The sequence below is a fragment of the Melospiza melodia genome, chromosome 1 (genome assembly GCF_035770615.1).
Source record: "Melospiza melodia melodia isolate bMelMel2 chromosome 1, bMelMel2.pri, whole genome shotgun sequence".
In the NCBI taxonomy this organism is placed as follows: domain Eukaryota; kingdom Metazoa; phylum Chordata; class Aves; order Passeriformes; family Passerellidae; genus Melospiza; species Melospiza melodia.
In genome coordinates this window covers 157,891,203-157,915,612 of record NC_086194.1, presented here as the reverse complement: position 1 = coordinate 157,915,612, position 24,410 = coordinate 157,891,203, and the positions used below count along the sequence as shown (strand labels likewise).

General features: G+C 38.1%; 1 protein-coding gene across 7 annotated transcripts in view; it reads right to left on the bottom strand.

The window, feature by feature from the left end:
- The window catches only part of TRPS1 (transcriptional repressor GATA binding 1), a 211,201-nt gene that overhangs the window by 138,652 nt on the left and 48,139 nt on the right, over window positions 1-24,410 (bottom strand). For 5 of the 7 annotated variants that reach the window (XM_063173323.1, XM_063173346.1, XM_063173314.1 and 2 more), the window contains 2 exons: window positions 16,315-17,444; window positions 7,961-8,564 (listed from right to left, as the gene is read on the bottom strand). In XM_063173323.1, coding sequence (XP_063029393.1) covers window positions 7,961-8,564; window positions 16,315-17,444 — 1,734 coding nt within the window. The remainder of the gene's footprint in view (window positions 1-7,960; window positions 8,565-16,314; window positions 17,445-24,410) is intronic. The other 2 variants (XM_063173355.1, XM_063173362.1) reach the window with 2 other exon arrangements.

Here is a 24,410-nt window from a genome sequence, read left to right as displayed (position 1 = left end):
TATAAAGCCTCATTTTAAAAACAGAACTTGGTGGAAGAAGTAAATTAATTATATTAAGCAGGAAATTGTTCACTAAATCAATTGGGCTACATTAGAGACCTGAAAATTAAGACTAGTTCCAAGGTGACCATATGCATCTTCTGAGGAGTGCCAAGGTAACAAAAGACATTCCAGAAAACCTTTTTCATGTCTTACACACACACGTATATATGTGTATTTAAGCACACATCTGTTCATCTAACAATTATTTTTCAGAGTTGTTCTTTATAACTGGCTGTATCATCACCCCTAGATACTCCCGTGACAAAAATCAAAGCACGTATGTGCAGTGTTTATTCATAAATCTCTTTATAAATCCTTACCATTTTAAATTTGTTCAGATGTGGATAGCATCTGGATTTCTTCAAATCAGTTATAATTACAATGTTCCCTTCTTAGCCCAATAAATTAAACATTTATTTGCTGTCTATCATAAGATCCCTCCTCTAAAAGAGTGTATTTATTATGTCTTTTAATTGCCAAATACAACGAGAGGATCATCTGAAATTCAGTACAGAAAGCAACTCTGCACTTCCAGATCCTGGAGGTGTCTTCACACAGATTTTCACTGTTCAGCACCATGGTACTTCAGGCAAAAATAGAATTATGTACAATCCTTGCCTGCATTCATCTGTGAAATTTAATTTTCCATTGAAAATCTACATGTTAGCAGCAAGTTCTGTCCTCAAGCATGAATGTGTGTTTCTTATTGGATCCAGTTTGGCAAAGTTTCTAAATACAATTTTAGCTTCCATTTCACTTCAGGTATACAATCTATTGCTAAGTACTATTGGCAATGCAGAAAAATAACAGAGCTGTATAATGGCTACAGTCACACTTAACTTTTCAAAACTTAGGTAAAGCTCAACAAATTCTTTAATTTAGCCATCATGCAATAAGCTGCATTTACCTACTTCCCATTTGAAAGTTCTCTGCATCATTTGGACTGGAGGGAACTGTTTGCCTCTGCTGTGCCCACAGCTGCGCCCCCACACACAACCTGCAGCCACTGTCAGCACAATGTGCAATTAAAAAGAACCGTCAGGAATGTATTTGAAGAGGGCAAAAACAATATTTGCTACCCGAATCAGTCATACCTACAAGAAGGGCACTGCCTCACTGCATGTGCCCGGTTGGGGCTGCGGGCCCGGGCTGCTCTCAGAGCCAGCGCAGAGGGGCCGAGCCCAGCGCAGGGCCAGGGGGCCTGGCTTGAGCTGCCACTCGCTGCAGGCCCCTGTTCAGGCCAGGGGACAGTGTGCCCAGACATCCAGGCCAGAGCAGTGGGGGCTGCCAAGGAGCAGCATGCCGAGAAACCAAGGATGCTCCCACCCTTGAGGCGAGCCCGCTCCTGCTATTCCCCATGGCAGGGGTGGCACTGAGCAGCTGCCACACTGTTATCTTCACCCAGGTTATCTTCACCCAGCAAACCAAGCCCAGGTGCAGGCATGTGGCATCCAGGCCAAAACAGTGCAGGGACCCTTCTCACTCTCACCTAGGGCAGGACATCAAACACCTGACCAGAGAGAGCAAAAGTGACATCCTCCTACTTGAACTAGGAAGAGGCATATAAAACTGAGCTAATTTCATGTGCGATTGTCAATCTGTTTTAGCCCCTCTGTTCAATACAAGAAAGCACTCTTGTTCTCATCTGCATTACGATCTCATCTATCCAAATGCAGCAGCTTGTTTTAAATAAAAAATTATCTCGGTTCTCCCTGCTTGAATCATTGTTATTGATCATAGCAACTTCAATAAACCCTGCTGCTTACCCAACGGCCTGGGGGCCTGTACCCATCTCCCCAGCCCTTTGTTCCACATACTGATTCACCTTTTCATCAAGGATTTTGACGTAGCTGCTGCCCTTTTGCATTATTACTGTGCCCCACCCAAATAATGATTTTATCACTTAATTCTCTTCCAGACCACATTTCGTAAAAGGGAGAAAAAAAAAAAAAAAAAAAAAAAAAAAAAAAAAAAAAAAGAAGAAGAAGAAGAAGAAGAAGAAGAAGAAGAAGAAGAAGAAAAAAAAAACCCTATGCCCTGCTGGGTGGGTAAACATGGACGAGGTGGGGTTGTCTCACCACATGACAGACACACCCCACACAAAAACCAGAAACATGCCTTTCATTGGGCAGGTTAACATTTTTCTGAAAGTTACTTTCTAGTCCTATCTGATCACTGTCAGGATGAGTAATGCAAAACATTCAATTTCTTGTGGGTTTGGTTCCAGTAGTTACTAAAAGCAGCCAAGTACATGTTTGTTTCTAAACTACTTGAAAACCTTCAGAAAGTTACTTTAGAAAGCTCCTGAGCCCTTCACCAGCACAGGGATTTTACCCGCCTCCGTTTTGCACGGTAAACACAAAGCTTCAAAACCATTTATCTTCAAGTACTAACTTTATTTTCTCATTTTCCTTGTTGGAGGATTCTTGCCATTTTCCAGGATGTAGTTAAATGTAAAAAAGTAGCCCACTGACTCCCCAGGCAGAGACTTGTGGAAACAGGTGCCTTTAAAAAAAATGAAAGACTTTGTCAGCTCTCTGACCTGCCAGAGCTCTGTGCATTAGTAACACACAGTGCCTGCTGAGCTCCCCTCAGCTAATTAGAGGACCCGTATGGCAATGAATGGCCTTGACTATAAATACTTCCTGAAAGATCTCTAACAGAGTCAGAGGAAATGGGAAAAAAATGAGATGCAGCTACAGAGAAACTATTTCAGATGTTTCTTGTTTAAAGGGCTGCTTTTTCTTTCCTTAAGTTGCTTAGGGATGACATGCAGTATCCAAGACTTTCAGCAAATTAATGTGAGAAGTGTGATACAATTATATGCATTGAATTTAATTCTGTATATATACTATTAAGATGCTGCTATGAGAAGGTGATTGGAAGTAGGACACAATGCCAAAGAATACAAAAACTTCCATCTGTCACCCTGGAGGGACCACCAAAAATTCATATTTAAACCAAGATCCCACTCTGTGTGCTTGAACCTGCTCATGCTGCTTCTTGCTCACAATAAAAGCAGCAGCAGCATCTACCAGCATCAGAGAGGCAGGTTTTACCTCAAATGTATGTTATTCTTCTGGCCAAGAATTGTATGTGCTTATATAAGTCTTCTGGAAATCATAAAGGACAGTTCAGCATTTCCAATGCTTTGCAGCTATTTGGCATCCAGCTCTGTGGATAACAGGAGTCAGTACTTCATAATAGGAGAAATGATGATTTGCCACTAGGGACTGTGTCTGATATTTACTACACTGATACTAAATCAATTATATGTAGATTTAATACTTACTATAAATTGCATATTTTTAAATTAGCTCTGCCACTCACCTACATAGGAGAATGCAAAACAAGGAAAGGGGAAATAATTTTTTCTAATTTTCTATCTCCCCCAAATTTAAAGCTGTACGACCAGCTTTAGCCAGAATGCCATATGAAATAGCACAAGTGCAAATATCACAGACAAAAAGAAAATAACTCTTCTCAAAGTAAATGAAACTTTTTTGAAATGCCGCGATTTCCTGTAGTGTCTAAACAGTCTGATCATTATGGTGCAAAATAATCTCAGTTTAACAGAAGAGTAGATTTTATCCTTTGCACCATATAAAAAGCTCATAGTAAAGGTTAACATAACCTCAGTCATATATTTAATGTAACATCCTGGAGTATGCCTTTGATAAAAATCCACAGTACTTTTGGAATAACGTGACAATCTCTCTCCCTTTGATGGTACACAAATCCCTCCACAAACTATGATTAGTACACGAAGTAATCTTGCTGTGTGCAGGTCCATGTGACCCCACAGGACAGACACACTGACCTGTGTTATCACTGCATCTTTGTTGGTTAAACTACAATGTCTCTACCAACACCTTTAGGTGGGCTAACTAGGCCTCTGTATAGGTCTGAAGGCTCGGGCTACAATTCCCTGTTTTGTGGAAACTTTTCTGCTGCAGTGTCCATACAGACCGAAACAGGACACTTCATTTAAAATCAGTTTAGCAAAAAGTTCCTGCTGTCCAAGATCTGCACTGTCAAAGCATTAAACAATCTGCCTGGCCTGGAGTCTGCTGGCTGCCAATGTGCTACCCAAAAAAAGGAACATTTTTGCATCTCAATAGACCTTCCAGTATCAACAAATCTTTCAACTAGAAAATCAGCTACTCTAAGGAAGAGCAGAAATAATGTCCACATTGTACCACGCTGAGGTACATTTTTGGTAATTCCCATTTGTAAAACATACTGATTCACTGTAAGTACAGATGCTGGAAATATTTTAATAAGAAAAATAAATTAAAGCTACTCACAGAAGTGTACCAAGCCCCTGAGAAAGATTCTGTTACACACACACAGCTTGGAAGCATTCTCAGGGATAAAGGTGCATCAACTGCACATGTGTGTTTGCATTGTCTCCAGCTCCCGAAAGGTCACAAGCAGTTTGGTCTTTTAGATTCTAAAAACGAGAGAAATCTTACCCCAATGACTCCCACAGACAATCTACTGCAGCACAGAATCTAGGGAAGGACCATGGTCATCATGTACAGAAGGAATACAAGAAATAGCATATAAATGGCTTAGTCAACATCCAAAGCTGAAAATTACTCCAAGCAATTTCTAAAAATTAATTATCCTGTAAGCATTAAGAATTTCTGAGGGCTACAGTATATTTTCACCCCTTCTCCAATTGATTTGTATTGTCTCTGATATTTTACCAAAATGCTAATCACTTTTAAACCTGTAGTATCAACCTCTATCTACTTGAAAAAAATGTGAAAACATCATATCTCATCTTTACCTTCTCCACACCATCAAGAAAGTAAAAAATTAAAAGCACATGGAATTGCTGCTACTGTCAAATCATTACAAATCATTTGTCATAAGCAGAACCACTTTATAAATACAGAATAGCCAGTACAACCAAAGGGATGTGTTAGAAACTTTATTTTTTAGTCCATTTCTCAGTGTTTATTCACTGAGTAATTCCAAATTTTTGGCTTCCTCTGTGTCAGTCTTCAGGGGGAAAAAAATGAAGGTGTCCACAGTGATTTTATTATAGGTTTTGTTTCCTAGTCACCAGTTGTCCTGGGATACAGTGTTTTGCATAAGCATTCATTATATGATACTAGAAGGATGTATTGAGTTAACACTTTGCTTTCAGAGAGGACCAACTTTTAGACAGCATTAGCTGCTCCTACTAGCCATTTCATATTAGAAAAATAAATGTAGAGAAAAGTAGATAATAATGAGTAGATAATAATGAGAGATTTGCTTAACAACACAGTGCAATTTTTTTTTTTATTTCAGAGGATTACAAAAATTAGTTTTTCAAGCTTTTCTGAACATTTTTTTTTCTCTCTGGGCCAACTGAGCTTCTGGGCATACATATGTGTATGTCAGATAATCCTTGACACTAAGCTCCCAATGGTCAAGCTGACCATCTCTTTGTCTTCTTATTCGTGACTCCAGTACTGCATCTCATTACTCTGTCTGCAGAAAGCTAAATCAAGAGCAAATTAAAGGAGTTGGGTTTCTATGATCTTTTTCACAGATTGAATAGAAGAGGGAACTAGTATCACTCACAGAATCACACTCCCAATATCGCCTATCCTTCAGATCACCCCTTACCTTCAAGAAGTTTCAATTCTCATTTTGTTTTCTCTATCCACCAATCATGATGAAATATGTAATATTAGGGACTCTGTTCAGCAGATGAAAAAAGTTAATCTCCTTTCCCCCCTTTTTTTTTAAATATTTCAAGCTGAAAAAAGCAACTTGCCCAATTTTCAAAGAAAAGTGAAAATTCAAATATTATCAGTAAGGAAAAGACACAGACAAATAAGTCCTTGGCACAATAGAGTTCAAAGAGCGTGGCAGCTAAAGGTGTACACAAAAGTAATTCCTGTTTGAAGGACTGAAGGTTTTATCAACCACTATAAACACAATCTGCTAATAAATCATTATAAAAGAAAAGTAAAGTTGTACACACTTTAAAATGTAAGGAATTAATTTATATGCACTGTTAATACACAAAAGTAAGACCTTTATCTTTTTTCAGAGAAGTATGGAAGATATAGGTTTTTTAGTCCTAGAAGTGGTGAGTATGGAAGATACAGGTTTTTTAGGCCCAGAAGTGATCACACTATTGCAAAACTGACAAAATATTAATTTGAAAACATATGCATATATAAAAGTGGTTTATATAAAGACCTTAAAAAAGCATCTGAAGTTATTTTTAAAATGTAATAAGAAGCAGCCAGCATACAGTTTCCCATTCTATATTCAGCAGTGGCTAAAACAAGTAATAATGGCCTTATTCTACTGTTTACTAAGGTTTTAGGTCCAGCTACCAACCAAATTAAGACCTTTATAGAGCTGATTCTGCATACTACCATGTCCCTTTGCAGATTTTTGTTTGGCTTTCTTTCATTCTCTGGCACCAAAAAAATAAATGAAAATATTTGAAAAATTGAAAATAAATGAAAGTAACTTGGATTCTGATAAACCACAGATTAAATGGCTCCTCTGGCGAATCTGTCTGCACATGGCTAAGAACCAGTACAAGAACTGAGGTGGGATGTAACTAACATCATATGTACAGCAGGAATTCCACTGCTGCATGGGTTTATGTACATATTTTAATACCTATTTCGTGTTGGAGGAGAGAAATATAATCCTGCCATCCACAGTGAGCACACATCCGGGTTAGCAACAAGGAACCTATCATACTGTAACTGCTTCTCATACACTTAAAATCTGAGAACAATAACTAAGGTACAAAAGTTTGTGGTCCCCATAAATTGCGTGCAGGGTTTAAATTGCAGACACTCTATTTTATAATTAGAACGACTGCAGTATTTTTAAGAACATTGACTTAATTTAAAACAGTTTTTAAGACTCCTATATGTACAGAGACAGATATACCTGTGTATAATCTTAGTAGACCATGGAATAAAACATTTATCTTCCTTTTTACATGTTACATGTGACATTGTTACACTAACTGATTCTATGGTTACAAATGCTGTTGTAAAAGACAAAAAAGGAAACCAGCAGATCATCACTTCCATTCTAGTAAGCTTTGTCGGCAGACTGACTTCTCCTGTGGCATATCTATAAATTCAGATAGGGAGCAGCTCCTGAAAACATGTGATGACTTCAGGAGAAAAGCATTTGTCTCCCTGTTCAGCTCCTCAGAATATGAGATCTCTTCTAACCTCAATTTTCTCTACAGTGGGAAAAACACACCTTGATGGAAGGGAAACTTCCTTGTACATAGATCCTTTTGTTTAAAAAAAAAGAGGACTTATTTGGTGGGACAAATATTTACCTTCTCTTATCACATGAGATCCTTTCTCTTCTTTTTTTCTTTTTCTTTTTTTTTGCTTCCAAGGCAACCAGACAAGTGTCAAAATTTATATATAATTATGTTGTTTCACAAAAAAAGGTTACTTTGTATTAATATTTAACTCACATTTCATATTCTTAGATATGTAGTAATATAAAATCCTGCTTAAGTGTGAACTGTCACACCACCACAAAATTTAAGAGGTGATTAGTTGTTTTAGTGTAACAGATGTGCAGCCTTCTGGGGTTCTAAACCTCCCTTCTTCACATGCATCATCAACCTGCACAATTAGCAGGAATGATTAAACAAAATTCAATCAGAGCTAAAGAGCAAAAGCAGACGCTTACTAATACTCCATCAATATATAGATTGCTTTATGCGAACACTTTGGAAAATTTACCTACCAGCTTGGCTCTACAAATTTGAGTCTTTCCTTGACATTTTTTTTTTCCATGCCCTAAAAGAACCCCAACCACGTTACTCCAGACCTGAGGAAATCATATGCACGGCCAATCAAACATAACATACATGCAATCATAAAAAGCAAGGGGGAGGTAAAAAAAGGTTTCCTACCCGTAATAAGGACTGGGATTCGTCTTTTGCCTTGCCGTCCCCGGATCCAGAGTAGGGCTGGCTGAGCTGCCCGGCTTTCTCTGCTGCTCCGGCTGGGACACCCTGCAGGAAACCCTTGCCCTCCACTGCCAAGCCATAAATGGGCCTTGCCAGATGGGCAGCTTCTACATTTGGACTATCCCTCAAAGGCTTTGGCTGCTCCTGGCCGACAGACACGGGGGTCAGTAAGCCTAGACTGGTCTGCGTGTAGGATGGGCTCCCCCTCAAAATGTCTGTTCCTCTCCAGGTCACATTGCGAAGATCATCACTGGGACTGTCAGTCCAGCCTTTCTCCTTGAGCACTTCCTTATCTTCTATCTTTTCTCTCTTTACTATGCTGTCAGATATGGGCTCCCCTAATTTGGGGTCTGGATTAATCAGACTGTAGACCTTAAGGTCAATTTTTGGCTCTTCCTTGATGGACGAAACGCCGTGAGTGTCCTCCCCGTTGGCTGTAGTGATGTCCATCTCCTGACAGTGCACAGTGTTGAAGTGCTCTAGTAGTGACTGAGTGTCAACAGCTGTGAAGCTGCACTGACGGCATTTGTAGCAGTTGTGTACTCGCCTGGAAGAAAACAAGAAGCACATTAACATAAGAGTCACCCCTTGGCCTTCCCTCTCACAGTGGTTTTACCCACCAAGATTAAGAAAATAAATCAAACTTACAGTATGACCCTGTCTAAATAAAGCAAGCAGGTTTACTTTGGTATCTTATACAGCAGGGCAAAAATACTGCTGATTTTTCCCCTCATGCCTTGCAATGGCCTCCTATTGTTCCTTCACATTCCATGGTATTATTCTAAACTTCATAAAATTTTCACTGGGATTTTGTGTTTTTCTTCTTCAGTTTGCTGCAATATACTTTTCACTTTCTGCTACAGCAGGAACACTAAAAAATATACTTTTCAACCAAAATCAAATAGAAGAGGACAGTTCTGTTGTTATTAAAAAAAGACTTCAAAAAATATAAATTTATGTTAGAAAGTTAAAACATTTTAAAAAGTCCTTTACTTTCTACCTGTTCCATATACTTTTGCTTGACAAGATGATTTTGAGTCAAGCTCTGATTAACTTAGGGATAAGAATACACCAAAGGACAGAAGGCTGTACACAAGAGACAGCAGTATACACTTGGTTCTCTATGGACATTTTAACACAACTTAAAAAGATGCATCTCTAAAGATAAAGCACAATAGTTGGCTGTGTCACTACAAACTGCCTTTCCCGTCAAATACAGAAATTCTTGGGTAGGAGCTATGGAACAGAGTGGAATAGCACGCCTTCCTGTTTTTACTCTAAAAGCCTATAAAAAGTACTGCATTACTAAATTATGTAAAGCATATGTTGCTACATGAGAACAACATGTTAGCCACTTACTGTATCTATCATAGGAACAGAACACTGTTTATGAGCTCTCTAACGCCATTATGAATAATTGTTCATAGCACAGGAGTGGTCAGAGCCTTTCATCAGGCTCTGGGCCCCGCTGCACCCGGCATCCTACCAAAGCAGAGCAAAACTTCATCCCTGCCCTGCAAAATGTACAGAACTCTGCGAGAGCTTCTCCCTACAGACACGCTCACAAATCCACACCCCAGGCATTCAGAGTCTCAGCAGTGTCTTTAGCCAAACTAAAAAAATGAGCCTTTCACTATCCACACAGGACAAAACTTGTATGAGAGATCTGTTACTGCCTTGACTCCAATTGTTAGAATTAATTCTTTTAAGGCCAAATCTTTGTCTCAGTGAAGTCAATGGCAAAACTCCCATTGACTTCAGTAAGAGCAGGATTTGGCTCTCAGTGCATCTGTAGAATTGGAATGATACACAAAATGTCCCTTTTAGACTATGATAGTTTAGAAGGGACAGCTTGCCAAACTTATTAAGCCCCCTTGCCTTCCTTCTCTCCTTTTGTAGGAAAAACAAACCATATGTTATTTACATTGTCTGATTTTCTTGCAGTTGTGTCAGCGCACAGACATGGGTACACATTCGGATTCATGCTTTTCAGCCCTTGTGCAATATCAGTTTTCTTTTTGTCATTTTCCATATTTATATTCACTTTAAGGGACTAGATGGTCTTGTTCCATTATGCAAAAAATAGATTCAGTTCTTCTCCACACAGCCTTATGGCAACAAAACTTACTTGTGGGAGAGCAAGCGGTGGGTTAAAATCTTGCTCTGGCCATGTTCCTTTTCCTTCATTCTACAATTATGTTTTATTAAAATCAGCTTGTCTCTCAATGCAACACTAATATATTCTCTCTTGCAACTCAATTCTTTTCTAAACCAAGCTTAATTCTCTCCTGAACAAAAAAAAAAAAAAAAAAAAAAAAGAGTGCTATCTGATCAAAACCATTTTATAAATACAAAAAGCCAAGTTATAAAGAGGGTCAGCCCTGTAAAGGTGGGATACCATCAGAGAAGTCCAAGTTAGACAGGGGCTAGTTATCTTAAAAGCCAAGTTAAACAAGACACCATTTGGGGCTAATGGCTCAACCACATACACTCCCCATGTGAAAGTTTATCAATCCTTTGGGACACTACTTAGCCCTAAGTGACTCTTGTTTAACTTGGCCATTTCAATAGCTAACCCCCTTCCTAACTTGGCTCTCATCTACAGATATCACACCTTCAAACAGCTGATCTTTTTCTGCCTAACTTGTCTTTTTTTATTTTTCCATTCCTCACTGGCTAAATGTTTTTGATCAGGAGCCATATACACCACACTTCTGAGGACACAAATAAATGCTGAATATTACATGCAGTTGTAACTACATGGCTGAGGCCCAGATACAATCACCCTTATTACATTAAAGGTTTGCTAATTTAAATTATTTCTAACTGATTCAAAGACAGTCATATAAGCATTCCTTCATTCTTCTATGAGACTGTGATAAGCACTGTGATGTGAAAAAATGAAGATATACTTCAGTAGATAGTAACCCAACAGGCTTTTTTTTTCAGAATGTATAGTTTCCAGTATGCATTAAAAATCTGCCATCAACATTATAAATCTTGATACTTCATTTGGGTTTGTCCTGTGTATTATTCAATCCCCAAGCTCCAATATGTAAGCTAAAGTTTGGAGCTGTCCAATATAAGTCACAGTCCCAAATAATAAAATAGTAACTATCATCAGCCATTAGAAAACTTTTGAAAGTTGGAAACTTATTCTTTCCCAGAACAAGGCATAAAAAGAAAATGTTTTCTTCTCAGTTTTCACTCCACCCTGACAGCAAGCAGGGAAACAAATTTGCAGTGTTTGATTTCTCTTTTACTAGAAATTAAGTCTACTCTATGTTTCTAAAAGCCCAAGTTACATCTAGAGGTGTGTACAAAGCTCTTCAAGGCTAAGAAACAAAATTTAAAGAATTCCAGTCGGCAAAGTACACAAGAAGCATTCCTGTGCTCTACCTCAAAGTTACACTTTACAGCTAGACCACAGCTAGACCATCTGAAACTCTGAATTTGTCTGATGCAATACTGTGTGTTGGTACAGAGCTACTCTAAGAAGAGGAAAATCTTGGGATGGAAGAAAGTGATGTAAATGAAGAAGAAAACAGCACTCTTCCTTCTTTGTTATTGTTTATATAGTCCTCAAGAACACTAACAGCAGGTTCAAGCCACAAACTGGCATTCTCTGCAATATGGCATTGGGCTGGCAATGTTATCTCATCCACTGAGGTCACTTAGCATTATCGTTTCTACTAGAAAATAAAGCAAAGACCTGATTATTTGTGGACAGTAAAACATTTATGGCCGAATCCCAAGATTAAATGTCAAGAAATTCACGAAAAACCTTCTGAGAACTATAAAAAATCTTATCATTATTTGTACTGAAAAGTACTTGAATTGAGCACTGTAAGATATAAGGATTTTCCCTCACAAAATCTTTACCTTGGAGAGATTACACGGTTGGAGTTTTTTATGGATTTAATGTTCTTTATTTGAACTTCCTAACAGGCTGCAAGACTCCCTACATTAGCCAGTGGTTAATTAAGTCTTGTTGACATACTTCTAACTAGTCTGAAGTATTACAAAACACCATCTTCTACAAAACAAGTTATTTTTTTTTTAATTATCTGAAGACAGTCCTAGGCTCTAGGGCATAGAAAATATTCTGGAAGAAGGTATGGCTGTCGTCTCACTTCCATTTTTTCACATTTTATTTTAATTATAAATATAATAATTACTATCATTTTTCATGAAGAAACAGGTTTGTAAGAAAGTTAACTTTTGAGATGGCTGCTGCACTCAAGCTTTTCAGAAGAAAAGACAGCCAGCAAAGCAAGGAAGAAAATGCAGCGTGGTGTTAGAGCGGAGAGAAGACAGGGCAGAGTGGAGAGCAAGACTGAGATCAAAGGAGAGCAAAAGCCATTGGCAAGAGCAAACAAGTTCAGAGCAGTGAATTAAGGTGTCAGGGGGATGGAAAAGGCCCTCATAGCTGCTGCTATTGTTCACTGAGTGAAGGTTTCTGCTTTGCTCTAAAACTGGGAGCTGGTGGACCTCAATTGACATTTGTTCCCCAAAGTTTCTTCTCTGGGGGAAGTGTCCCAAAGGTGCCACATTTCCATAATCTGCATGTCTGATACCCTGCTCTGGCTTTCTGTGCCTGAGAGTCTGAGGGCCAGTCCCAACAGCCCTGTCCCTAACACCCCATCCCTGAGCTGCAGCCCAAGCACTGGGAAGACACAAGCCCCAAGCACCCCTTTGCCTTTTGCCCTTCTGCCTGCTTTATCTTTGAGAGGTGAGGAATTATTTCATTAACTCAAAATTAATTTCCAAAGAGAGCCTTACAAAACTGCTGCCATCCACATTTTCAAAATTATTTATTAGAAAAATTATTCTGCCCCATTGCCAAAGCTTCTATTTCATTTGAGTCTTTATTTTCATATCATATTTTGCAATTTAATGAATCACTATCCTACCTTGTTTTTAAAAAGCTTAAAAGATTTTTCAGCATAGCACTTCTAATTATAACTAGTACTGATCAAATGCTTTCAGTCAAGTAAGTTTTTACACGAAAAATTCTATCGTTTGCTAAATTGAAAAAATTCACTGTTTTCCCACATTTTAGCAAAGTTATAAAAAAAGAGGCACTTCTGCAAGAAGTTGCTTTGATTTTGCAAAAACAATCAAAATTAATTACTTTGGAACAAGCAGGAAAATAATCTCTAGACTAAGTGAAACAACATGCAAAATTTGCCCAAATACTCGGTTTGATTTTTATCTAAATTAAAAGTGTTGGCATCTTCTGGCTCATCAGAATACCAGACAGTTTTAAGAAAAAACTAAGCTTTGCAATGAAAATGAATGGTATCTGATTCCTCAGAGGTATAATGGAAAATGAGTAGTAGCAGAATTAGTGGAAAATGGAGGCCAATAAATCTTCTAGGGATTTATTTGAATAAGCAAATTTTAGTGAAGTTTAAATACAAGTAAACTCAAGTGCTATGTGATTCATTGACTTCAGATTAAAATGAACAGCTCTCAAATAATCATGTCAAGAAATACTGAATGACTGCTAAGTGTAAATATACATTTCTGTGGAAAGAAAAATTGGAAAGAACTGCTTTTGCAAATTCTAATACTGTTGCAAATACATGGCTGCTAAGGAATAACATTGGGATATTAGAAATTTTTTAGCTAGCAATACACAGTGAAATTGTAGATGTAGAGCCAAAAGGAAGCAAAATAAATAATAAAATAAATTAAGCATGTTGTTCAGACACATGACTCGAAAATTAAAATAGTGCAGAGAAAAAATCTATGAATCAAAATATGTAAGCAGCATCTAAAGCCAACACTGATACTCCAGATTATCAAGGCTAAATCTAAACATGGGAACAGCAGAACATTTTTTTCCACTACATTAATGTTTAGTATTATGTTTACTGTTAGAATCCATTCAGCTCCTTATTATAGAAATGAAGAGGTTTTAGAGACATGGGCATGCACAGCATTTTAAATACATCAGATATCCATTATGTGTGGCATAAAATTGTTGAGACAAATTCTGATTAAGAAACAGAGAAGTCCAGTTGGCTGTGAGCTGACTACATTAGCATGTTTCTGTCTATCAACCAACACTACTATTTTATAGATGTTCTACTTCTTAAAATTTGAACTGTACTCTGTCTTTAGGTTGTAAATTGCAAAAAGGGAAAGAAAACACGTATCTGATACATGCCAGACTTCTACTAAAAAAAAAAAATAAAGCCTGGTAGTAGTAATAGAAACAAAAGTTATAATGTCTCAGAAGTTTTAGTTTGATAGAGTGAAAATTAGGTTATACATAGAAAAACAATAAAACCTGCTGGTGTTTGCCATTACAGAGCAAATAAACTGAACTAACTCATGTGATTTAAAAAAAGATGGACAGTGGGGGAAAACATCAGCAAGTAGAAAAGAAATAAAATTTATGTTATCAAGGGGGAATTACAGGAGAAAGGGAAAGAAGTTAGCAGTTATGGGGACATTGTACTTTGCTTTACACATGCCCTCAGAGTAGTCAATAATGTCATAGACCGGGGTTTACAGAGTATGTTGCTCAAGTGTTTTAAACAAAATAGCCTAATCTTAGACAAACAATTTGAGACTAAAATGCTTAAAGTGTATCTCTTGATTTTCCAAAGTTCAATTCCCTGTGACTACTGCCAGAACTGCAGGGTGCTGAGCCCTCCTAAGGAGGAGCTACAAGTACCCCATCTCAGACTTAGCACTTCATTTTGAAAGTCATGGCTTCTCCCTTCTTGGGAAAAAGGATCCTAGCTCAGCATGCTTGTTAAAACTTAAATTACCAGTTGCAGCAAAATAAAAGGTTGGATTCTTTCAGTAAAGGAGCCATTTCAATCTTCCAGTTACTTAACCACTAAAAAAAGATCATGCCATGCCCCAGCAGCGGACAAAGTGCTGCCTATGGAGTTCTTCAGCATGGCTCAAAGCTGTTATAATAATGCTTGGAACTTAGATACCACTTTTCATCTTCAAAGCAGTTTACAAACATTAACTAATTAATCCACACAACATCCCTCAGGCCCACTTGGATCAAAAATGGGGAACTGCATGCTGGGACCTGAATCCTCTGTGGGCCCTAGCTCCAAATTAAAGATGAGCAATCTGCTCTTTTTTTTTTTTTCTAAATAGACTCCTGATATATTGCCAATGCAGCCCTCTGTTGGGCAACATTTGGATGCCCCCAGCTTTAATCTCTATTAAAGTATCATGCCCCAGTCTGCCTTTGTTAATTTTGGATGTCTTGGAATCTATTAAACGTGGCACAGTTTCTTGAGCTTTTAACAAAGCTTTAGCTTTGAAAATGCATCTTCTTTTGTCTTCATTCTAGCTGGCTTCCACACAAAGATCTTTTAGATGAGATAGATACTGAAGTTTTCCGTTGTTGTTGACGCATTAGCCTTAACTATTAACATATTCAGCATGATTTTCTAATATTTAACATCACTTTTGCAGTGGCACATAACTGTTGCTCTTTACAAACTCTAAGAGCCAGCTCCTCCTCTGATGCAAACTGGACTGCCAGTTTACAACAGCCCAGGAACTGACCCAAGAAGTTTAGCAGGGAGTTGGCTGCTACTATGACATTGTGTCAGACTGAGTCAGGAGACTGGCTGCATCCACCTCCAAATAGGAACATTAGCATTTAAAATAAATAGAATGACACTGTAAACCAGCAACACGAAAATAAGCATCTGCAAAAGGATCTTGGGGAATGACATCAACAGACAAAAGAGTGTCTGCTCCCAGTGGGAAACGAACACCAAAACAGCAGTGGAATGCTCTTAAACTAATTATTACATTGCTGGACTTGGGAATGGAAAATACTACAAAAAGGTAGCACATTGAAGCACTGTTATGGAGCATAAAGGATTCATAGTTATCTTGGAAAGTAAAGCCATTTGTGGTCCCTGACTGAATGAAGATGCCAACTTTCTCAGAAAAAGCCTAAACTGAAATAGCACCTATAGTACCTAAAAGATTCTGGGTGGAAAATAGCTGACCAAACCTCAAATATGCTGAAACTTTAGCATCTGCACACAAATCCAAATTTCCCTCTCCTCTGCACAGGTTTAAATGTATAATTAAATCCACCAACTTAGCTGGTGGTTTTCCAAAACAAAGTGGATGTTGGATTTGACTCTGGCTGTAAAGATTTATATCTATACACATTCCTATTTTGATTTCCAGCTTCCTCAAATGTTTGAGGAATGGTGACATTTAATGAAGAAACTGGAGGGGGGTGGGGGGAGGGCTGTTTGGGTTCCAATCATTAGTCACTTGAAACTTCACCATACCTGTAGTGTCGGGAAATCTCTTCTTCCACCTGGGTGGTAAAGTCACATTTGGTACATGAGTGTTCTTTGTTCTCCTTGAGCGTCAGCGGCCCCTCTGCCCCTGGCAGGGCGTTTGTTTCTGGTTTGACATCGGACGCTTGGCCTTCGTGTGCATTCTCATAGTGGAGCAGGAGAACGTCCACGTCGGGAGTGGAGAATGAGCACTGATGGCACTGGTGTTTGACTCTAGAGCTTCCTGTCACCCCTGGAGACAGGTGCAAAAGCAAGAGAGCACAGTGGGAACAATTACTTTTTCTGCAAGCAAATGGGTAAGTAATTTCTCCAAGGTGCTTTTCTGGGCTGCAGAGGCCTCGGGGACAGAACTGACAGTGCTTAATGGTACACTTATGAATGTTGTGTAGCTGCTGATAGTGACGGAGAAGTGGGCCCACCACTATTACATCTGGGCCATGGCTCTTTGAGTACCTAAAGTCACAAAACTGACAGTTGTAGCTTGTCACCATGCTTTCCTCTGCTCCTTTGCTACTCAAGTCTTTCTTTTTTGCCACACTCGCACCCTTTTCTGTCTTTGTCACTAACTCCCCATCTGCATTTTTGGCTAGATCATTCTGGTTAATGACAGATCCCCTAGAAAGCTTATCATTCAGATCTGGGTGGAGGCTTCCTGCCTGGCTTCCCCCATGCTGTTTGCTGTAATGTTCTAATAGTTTCAAAGAGCTGGACGATTCACAGCTGAAACTGCAAAATTTACACCAGTAGTAACTGGTAGTATCGGTACCATTTTGTCTAGAGGAATCTATTGGCTTGATGGGCACCGAATATCCAACTGGCGTATCATCTCCTGCTTTTACAGTGATTCTGTCTTGCCACTTCCCCAAGTCTCCAGAATCACATGGTCGAAGAGTAGGACTGGATTTATTGGAGTTTTTCTCTGAAGTTTTACCAGTATCAGAGGAGGGAAGGGCTGCTTTCATTTTGTTTGGGTGAGTCTGTAAGAAGTGTTGCTCTAGTTCAGTGGAGGAGTTGCCCATGTAGGTGAAATTGCAGAATTTGCAGCGGAAGTACTTGGTGTTGCCTTGGCAATCTGGAGTTTTCCGCCCAATTCCAATGAAGGTTCCACCTAAAGTAACCTGTGAATAAAGAATAAGGTCATTTTAGCTCCACTGTGTATTTATTCAAAAAGCAAGGAGTGAAAGTGGGGGGAAAGAGAAATAGAGAGGAATTGATTCATAAGCTTCTTTTATTAATCACTGCCATCATTTTCATGTGTAACATGTAAGATATCATACATATATCCTCACATTTGTATTTAACATTTGTTGATGAATATTTTTAAATGTTTCTCATAGCTGAATATATATGCCATATGAATAACAAATACATTGATTTGCAGAGACTGAGGCAAACGTGCAGAAGATTATCTTAGTGCTGATAGGACTGTTCCTTCCTTCACTGTATCATTAAATAGTATCACTGACAGAAGATCCAATAACCAGTTCCCACAGCTCTGAACCCTTTGAAAGCAGACTTTCCTGGGAGACTATACCAGGTGTGGAAGAAAAAAAACAACCCTCAGTCTTTTGACTTAGATGCTTTAATCATATTTGTGCTTTACAAAGAGAATTGCTTTCTAAATTCAAGCAAGCAAAAATTTAATTTCAAATAACAAATTCAGTTTGTTCTGTCGGAAGTACGACCAATTTTTACAAAGATCATTCCTACATGAGTATCCAATATCCACCAGGATGCCTTTTCACAGAGCCATACTGGCTGATGTCTCAAACAAAAGGCAGTTTTCTCAAGGATTACTCACTGCAGACATTCTCCAAGGAAATCTTCTGTTCCTCTCATGCACAGAGCTCAATTTAGTAAAACAAGGATGGAAAAACTACAGTAGAAAAATGGCATGTGGCAAAGAAAACTACCACACCCAAGCCCATGACATCACTAATTACACACACAAAAAATAAGGTAGGTCTGCTTAACTGTTCTGATGATGTCTGAGCAAAATGCTCTGCAGGAAGGGAAGAAGGCTTCCAGGGCTGATGTTATTAAAGCCTGTGTTCTCACAGCAAGGCAGGCCTGCCCTTCCCAGGAGTGCACCACACCTGCCCCTGACATCAGGGGGAGATTTGCTGCTCCTGTACAACTGGTTTGAAGGCCAAAGAAACAATCTCTTGACAAAAATGTCACCATTGCACAGCTTCTTTTTCTGAGTAGCAAATAGTGTACAGCATCCAGAAGATAATTCCCAAAATCCATAGACATCGACTCCTTTGCCATCATCCAGTCTACACCACATGGTGTAGACATGGGTAGAAGCTCCCTTGTGACATATTCTCAATTTTTACACCCAGAAAATGTCTAACAGAGAGTATAAAATCGAGCCTTGCAGAGTTTGATTTGCATTCTCCCAACCAGTAAGTGTATTACTACATTTCTGTAGGTTTCAGTTCTAATGCATTAGGCAAATGGTGTAATTATTTTTCTTCTCCTCCTCAACAGCTATGCCACAAAGATAACATGATCACTGCTCATTGAGTATCACAACAAATGGAAAGACTCAGACATACAGAGAGCATGAAATGTAAACATTTTTAAATGTAATATTAATAATGCCTTTTAGCAATTTAGCTCAGAAAATGAAATGCTATCCTTTATACCTCATCAGAATTGAGCATGTATAGTGAGGCAATGAGTTACTAAACCATGATATAATGAGATGCCTCTATTCAGCCTCCAAATCTTTCTTCTGTTTATTTTTTTCCTTAAGGAAGCAAAATCCCCATGCACTGGTTAAAACTTTTCCTTAAATAAACTGAAAATGGCTCTCTGTTTGTTTAGGAAACATATCTCATTAGGCAATGGTGAGTCAGGCAGCCAAATCATTAGGACTTAGCTGTAACAACATTTTCACTTTCAACTGGGACTCTACATTCTCTATCAAATTATGAACTTGGTTTTGAAGAGGTTCTTTGCAAGAGAGATGTTTAACAGGTCTTCTGTAGTGCAGGAGTTACCTCCCTTTATGTATTTTATGGCAGGCAAGAATTGGAGACAAAGCCATGCTGAGCCTGATCCCATTGACAAAAGTGGGATCTGGGCCTGCTTTCCAGTATCTAGCACTTAAGGTCTTCATCCACTGCATCATTTCAATGTTCAAAGTCTTAGTGGTGTCAAAAGACAACTTAAAGAAAGCACTGATGCAATTAAGTAAACAGAAAATAACAACAGTTCACTGCATAATTACATAAGTTGTAAGGTGATCTGGTTTCGTTCATTTAATTAGATATGTGTGTTTGTTCTGTGCATGCACAGAAGACTGACCAATATGCTTTACCTTAAATGGCTCTAATGAGTAAATACACTGATTACTCTCAATGTTCAGCCACAGAATTACAGATAACAAACCTATTTTGCAGACACTCTGAGGACGCCAGTTACAAACTCTGAGTGACAATAATCCCAGCTGCCAGTCATCGCTAATTACTTTTATTTCAGAACATTGGTAAAACATATAGTACTACTATTTTCTACACTGGACTCTAAATCACATCACTTCTGTAACTTGTGCTAATCCTGCTTAGTGGTCTACACAGCAAGTTTGTGTTCCATGCTAATACATCCTTCTCTGCATCACAAGAGGATAAAGTAGAATTAAATATTCCCACAGTGCTTGTGTGAAGTTCTTGTAATGTGGGAGATACATCTTTACACCACTCGAATGTAATTGATTACCAGTTACTGGTTTGGAATTTCCCTCAATACCTGCCACAATTCAAAATAATTCTTTTCATAAGACCATGCATGTGAAAAGTAATTCAGGGTCACCTTAATGTTATTACACTCAAAAGCCTCCTTTCATACATAGCAAAGCCTACTGAAAGCTCCATGAAGGTCGTCATTCAAAGACAACTAAAGAAACTGTTTTCCATGCAGAGAGGTTGGGAGAAGCACATGAAGTGACAGTATAAACTGAATCTGTTTCAGCTTTCATCCAGCCACAATTGAAAGAAACCCACACATTTGCAGAACTGTTTGGATTCCCACACTTTGCTCAAATCTTGGCTTGACTTCCAGATTTTCCAGTTACATGTTGTATGTCTATGTACAGGCATTAAACTTCTTCACTGGGGATGTAATTGTCCTTCAACTTCTGCTCTCTCTGATCTGCCCCACAAAGCGGAAAAGTAAAGGAGAAGGAGAAAGCAGAATATGGCTAGATGGATGGATGGATGGATAGATAGATACAGAGAGATAGATAGATAGATAGATAGATAGATAGATAGATAGATAGATAGATAGATAGATAGATAGATAGATAGATAGATGATAGGTATTGAGGTATACATACTATAGCAATCAATATCCACATTTCTGTGTGGTATCAGAAGTGATAGATTCTTGTATTTACTCCCTTATTTCATTCTAATCCCAACAAAATTTCATCTCCTGCACTGCTCTAACAGAGTTACATTTCCTTAAGTAGACACTTCTTCCCAACATAAAAAAGAACCTAAACAAAAGCAATGCTAAAATTCTGCAATTCTGTTCTAGCACTGGAGTCCAAAGTTGGTGACACGTCCAGTAACAGTCACGAACAGAGGTACAGCTTGTAGAGGAAATATAGGAGCCACTACAGATCAACAGTTCCCTCAACACACAAAGGAGAAAATTAATCTTCACAATTCTCTTTTTAAAGAGAACCTAACATACAAGTTCAGACTGTGGAAACATGATTTAATTCTTCCTTTCACTGTCATTTGCTTATGAAACCTTGGGATAATCACTTACTTCTGCAGCATCTCAACTATGGCAATATAGTTGGTATTAATTATTACACTGTACAAAAAAGACAGATATTAGAATGGTTTTTCCACTCTTGTGCTAGATGTGGTCGCACTGATATTCTTTAAAAATTACTCTTCAAAGCTCTGTCTCATTCTGGGATTAGACTGAAATATGTTTCACAGTAAGATTTCCATAAACTCAAAACTCTTAATCATTAAGTTTATTCATCAGTGGGGGAAATTGTCAAAAACTCAAGCTCATGTGTTAATACAACTAAGCTATCTCCTCAAACATCACACACATTTCCAAAAATAGCCAGAAAAAGGAGAAAAGATAGCACGATAATTGACAGTGTTTCAAGATGTACTTTCTAAAGTATGTTGGCAAGTACGTCAACAAAGCTGTGTAATTGCACAATATGTTTCCAACAGATATGCCTACATTAATTAGTCAAGATAATGATTTCATGGAATAGATGGACTTGAGCAAATAGAAGTACTTTCTTCTTTCTTTTTTTAATGGGTCTTTGATTTTTATTTTGCCCTTGGTCCAAATGCTACCCCTATTCTCTCTCCTGCTTTTCAAAATTCAGTCCTAAATTCCATCACACCAAACCAGTTTACAAATACTTCTTACAGAATCAGAAAAAAATCACCAAGGAAGAGAAAATCTGCCCACTCATGTATTTCATGCAGAAAATTCTGCCAGCAGAAACTATATCCACATAAGAGATTCAACCACAAGGATTACATGCTCAGAGTAAAGCTGTCTTTGACCCCTGGCTTCTTCTGCAAGTACTGATTAGAATCCATCTGCACTGGAACATCAAACGTTAATTTTTTATTTTTTTTTTCTTACCTGGGTTACAGCTTTGGCTAATCAGGAGGTGAAAGGCTCCAGATCCCTTACCAATCTTCTGAGCCATCCAGTCTGCCTTTGCAATTACTCTTAATCTTCTAATCCTAAAATATTTTCTAATGCTCTTGTTTATTCATTTGCTTTGTGCAATATAGCATCCAGAACATTTTAACCATCCCACATTTATGAAGTTCTTCATGTCATGCAGGCCAGAACAGATTCCTGGCTTTCATGCAAGTTTGTGTAACACCACCCAGTTCTCTAACCTCCCCTGTGGAGAATTCACTCCCTCTCATTCTCTTTCTGCATTTTAAACTAGGAGAATCTTCAGAGTATATTCTTAAAACTATTTACTATGATTAATTTATAGGTACATAAATCTATGTTGCACAAGTGAAGCAAAAACTCAGGGCAAACTCCTGGCTTTCTGGGCTGTTCATACTTACCAAAACAAGAAAGCAAGCTATGGGATCACATTCATTCAAAGTAAGTGCATTCTTCTTGAGATTTATTCTGTTGCTATTGAACCCAACACAGTTTTTGTGTCATTTGAATTTTAGAAGTATTTTTAAAACAAAGACTGTGACAGAACAATAACAGAACTTAAATTAAGGTCAGGAGACCAGATGTGCAAAACCAACAAAAGAAAGAAAGAGAAAATCAAGACTTTCATTTGCTAACTAGTGCTACTAGACTAGTATCTAAAGAAGCACCATTCCTTCTATTCTCTACAGATAAAATTACCAGACAGTTCCTTGGCTACTGTAAACTCACACAGTCTTACAGGCTTAGAGGCAAACTCGCACTGACTTATACCAGAAGAAAACCTAGTGGGTTTCTTTTTTCCCCAGGAACTTTATTTTTCGAGCTCTCATCCTTTCTGTAGACTACCTTAGCAGCTCATAACTTTAAGTATAAATACTAATATTACTGGTCTCACCAACTGTTTTTATTAGCCGTTCTTCAAACATTACCAAATATCCCTGCAATAAGGTAAGGAATATCAACACATAAACAACTTTGCTTTGAAGCCTGTGAGTATATATCACATCAGTTGTTCCACAAACTGTCCATCTGAATATTCTAATTTTAGTATAGACTACTTGTCACTGCAAGGCAGCTAAAATAGCTTATTTCTGCCACAGAGCAAAGCAATGTTTCCAGGCTTACTGTGTAAGTGCAGCTGACACACTGTAAATCACAACCCATCATTCTGAAGAGTAAACGTGCAAATATCTCCACAGAAGTGATATAAAGAACTTCTACTGCATATAATCATACAAATCGTTGCCTATCAGCTATTGTCAATATAGAAGTTAAATACCTCTTCCATGTGCTTTTTCACATAATATTTGTAAATATGCACATATGCAGTTATATATGCATTAAGAAGCAAATATACATATATGTTGCTCCCAAGCAAATGCCTCTGGACTTCTTTATATGTGTGATTTACCACCACCAATTTCTCTACCTCCCATCATTTTTTTTTCATGTCAGTTGTTTAAAAGAGAAGACTGAATCCTGTGCTTCTGAGAAGTGACACTCCCAAGTGTGCAAGGCAGCCTCCAAGCCTGATCATGACCCAAAAGTACGATTCAAAATGAACAGGTATGCCCACGTGCAGGTGCAACACTCAAAGAGAGCTTGATAGTTTTCAGTTTAACAGCAAAGTGCCCAGGGTATCTGCAACATGGCTGACATGAAGTGAGCCTTGTGTGACATCCACCTTCATGCAAGTTCTGTTCTAAAATATGCTGCAAAAACTAGCATGGCACAATGTACTCAACAAGATCGGGGTACATAATATGCAGCAACAGTTGTTCAGTTTGTTAATTCTAATTCCTGTATTAAGGACATTTAAGCCAAAATCAGTGAGACAAACAATATAAAATTTGGATCCATTTCTAAGCATGCAAGGAAATTGAAATTCATTTATATGCATGTTTGCTCACATCAACCACTTATGCACTGTGTCACCTTCTAGGAAACCCACTTGATAACAAAGAACTTTAAGGTTTGATTTGCTAATAATACAAAAAAGAAAGTGCTGTACTTGTTTAGGCCACCAGTCTGTAATTCTCACTTCATCACCATGAGTCCCTTTGCCAAAATCACCAAAACTTTATCATGAAAAGCACTGCTGATTACAACCGTACCCCTAAAAATTCCGACATTTTTTTAAGTCTTACCTTCACAGCTTCATATTCAATCTAACTGCTAATAAAAGCATGGAGGACAAAAAGCAGAACCTACAAATAAAATCACTGTTTCTCATTCAGCTGAATCCTAGTTAGACTAGACTTTATACTAGTTACACATGTCTAACCTGAGAAAACATGCCAGATTTGATACATTGAAATCCAGACCACTAAAAACTAATCAGGGCATAACACCATGTAGACACATAGAACTCATTGGGGATTTATAAAGGACACAAGAGGAAG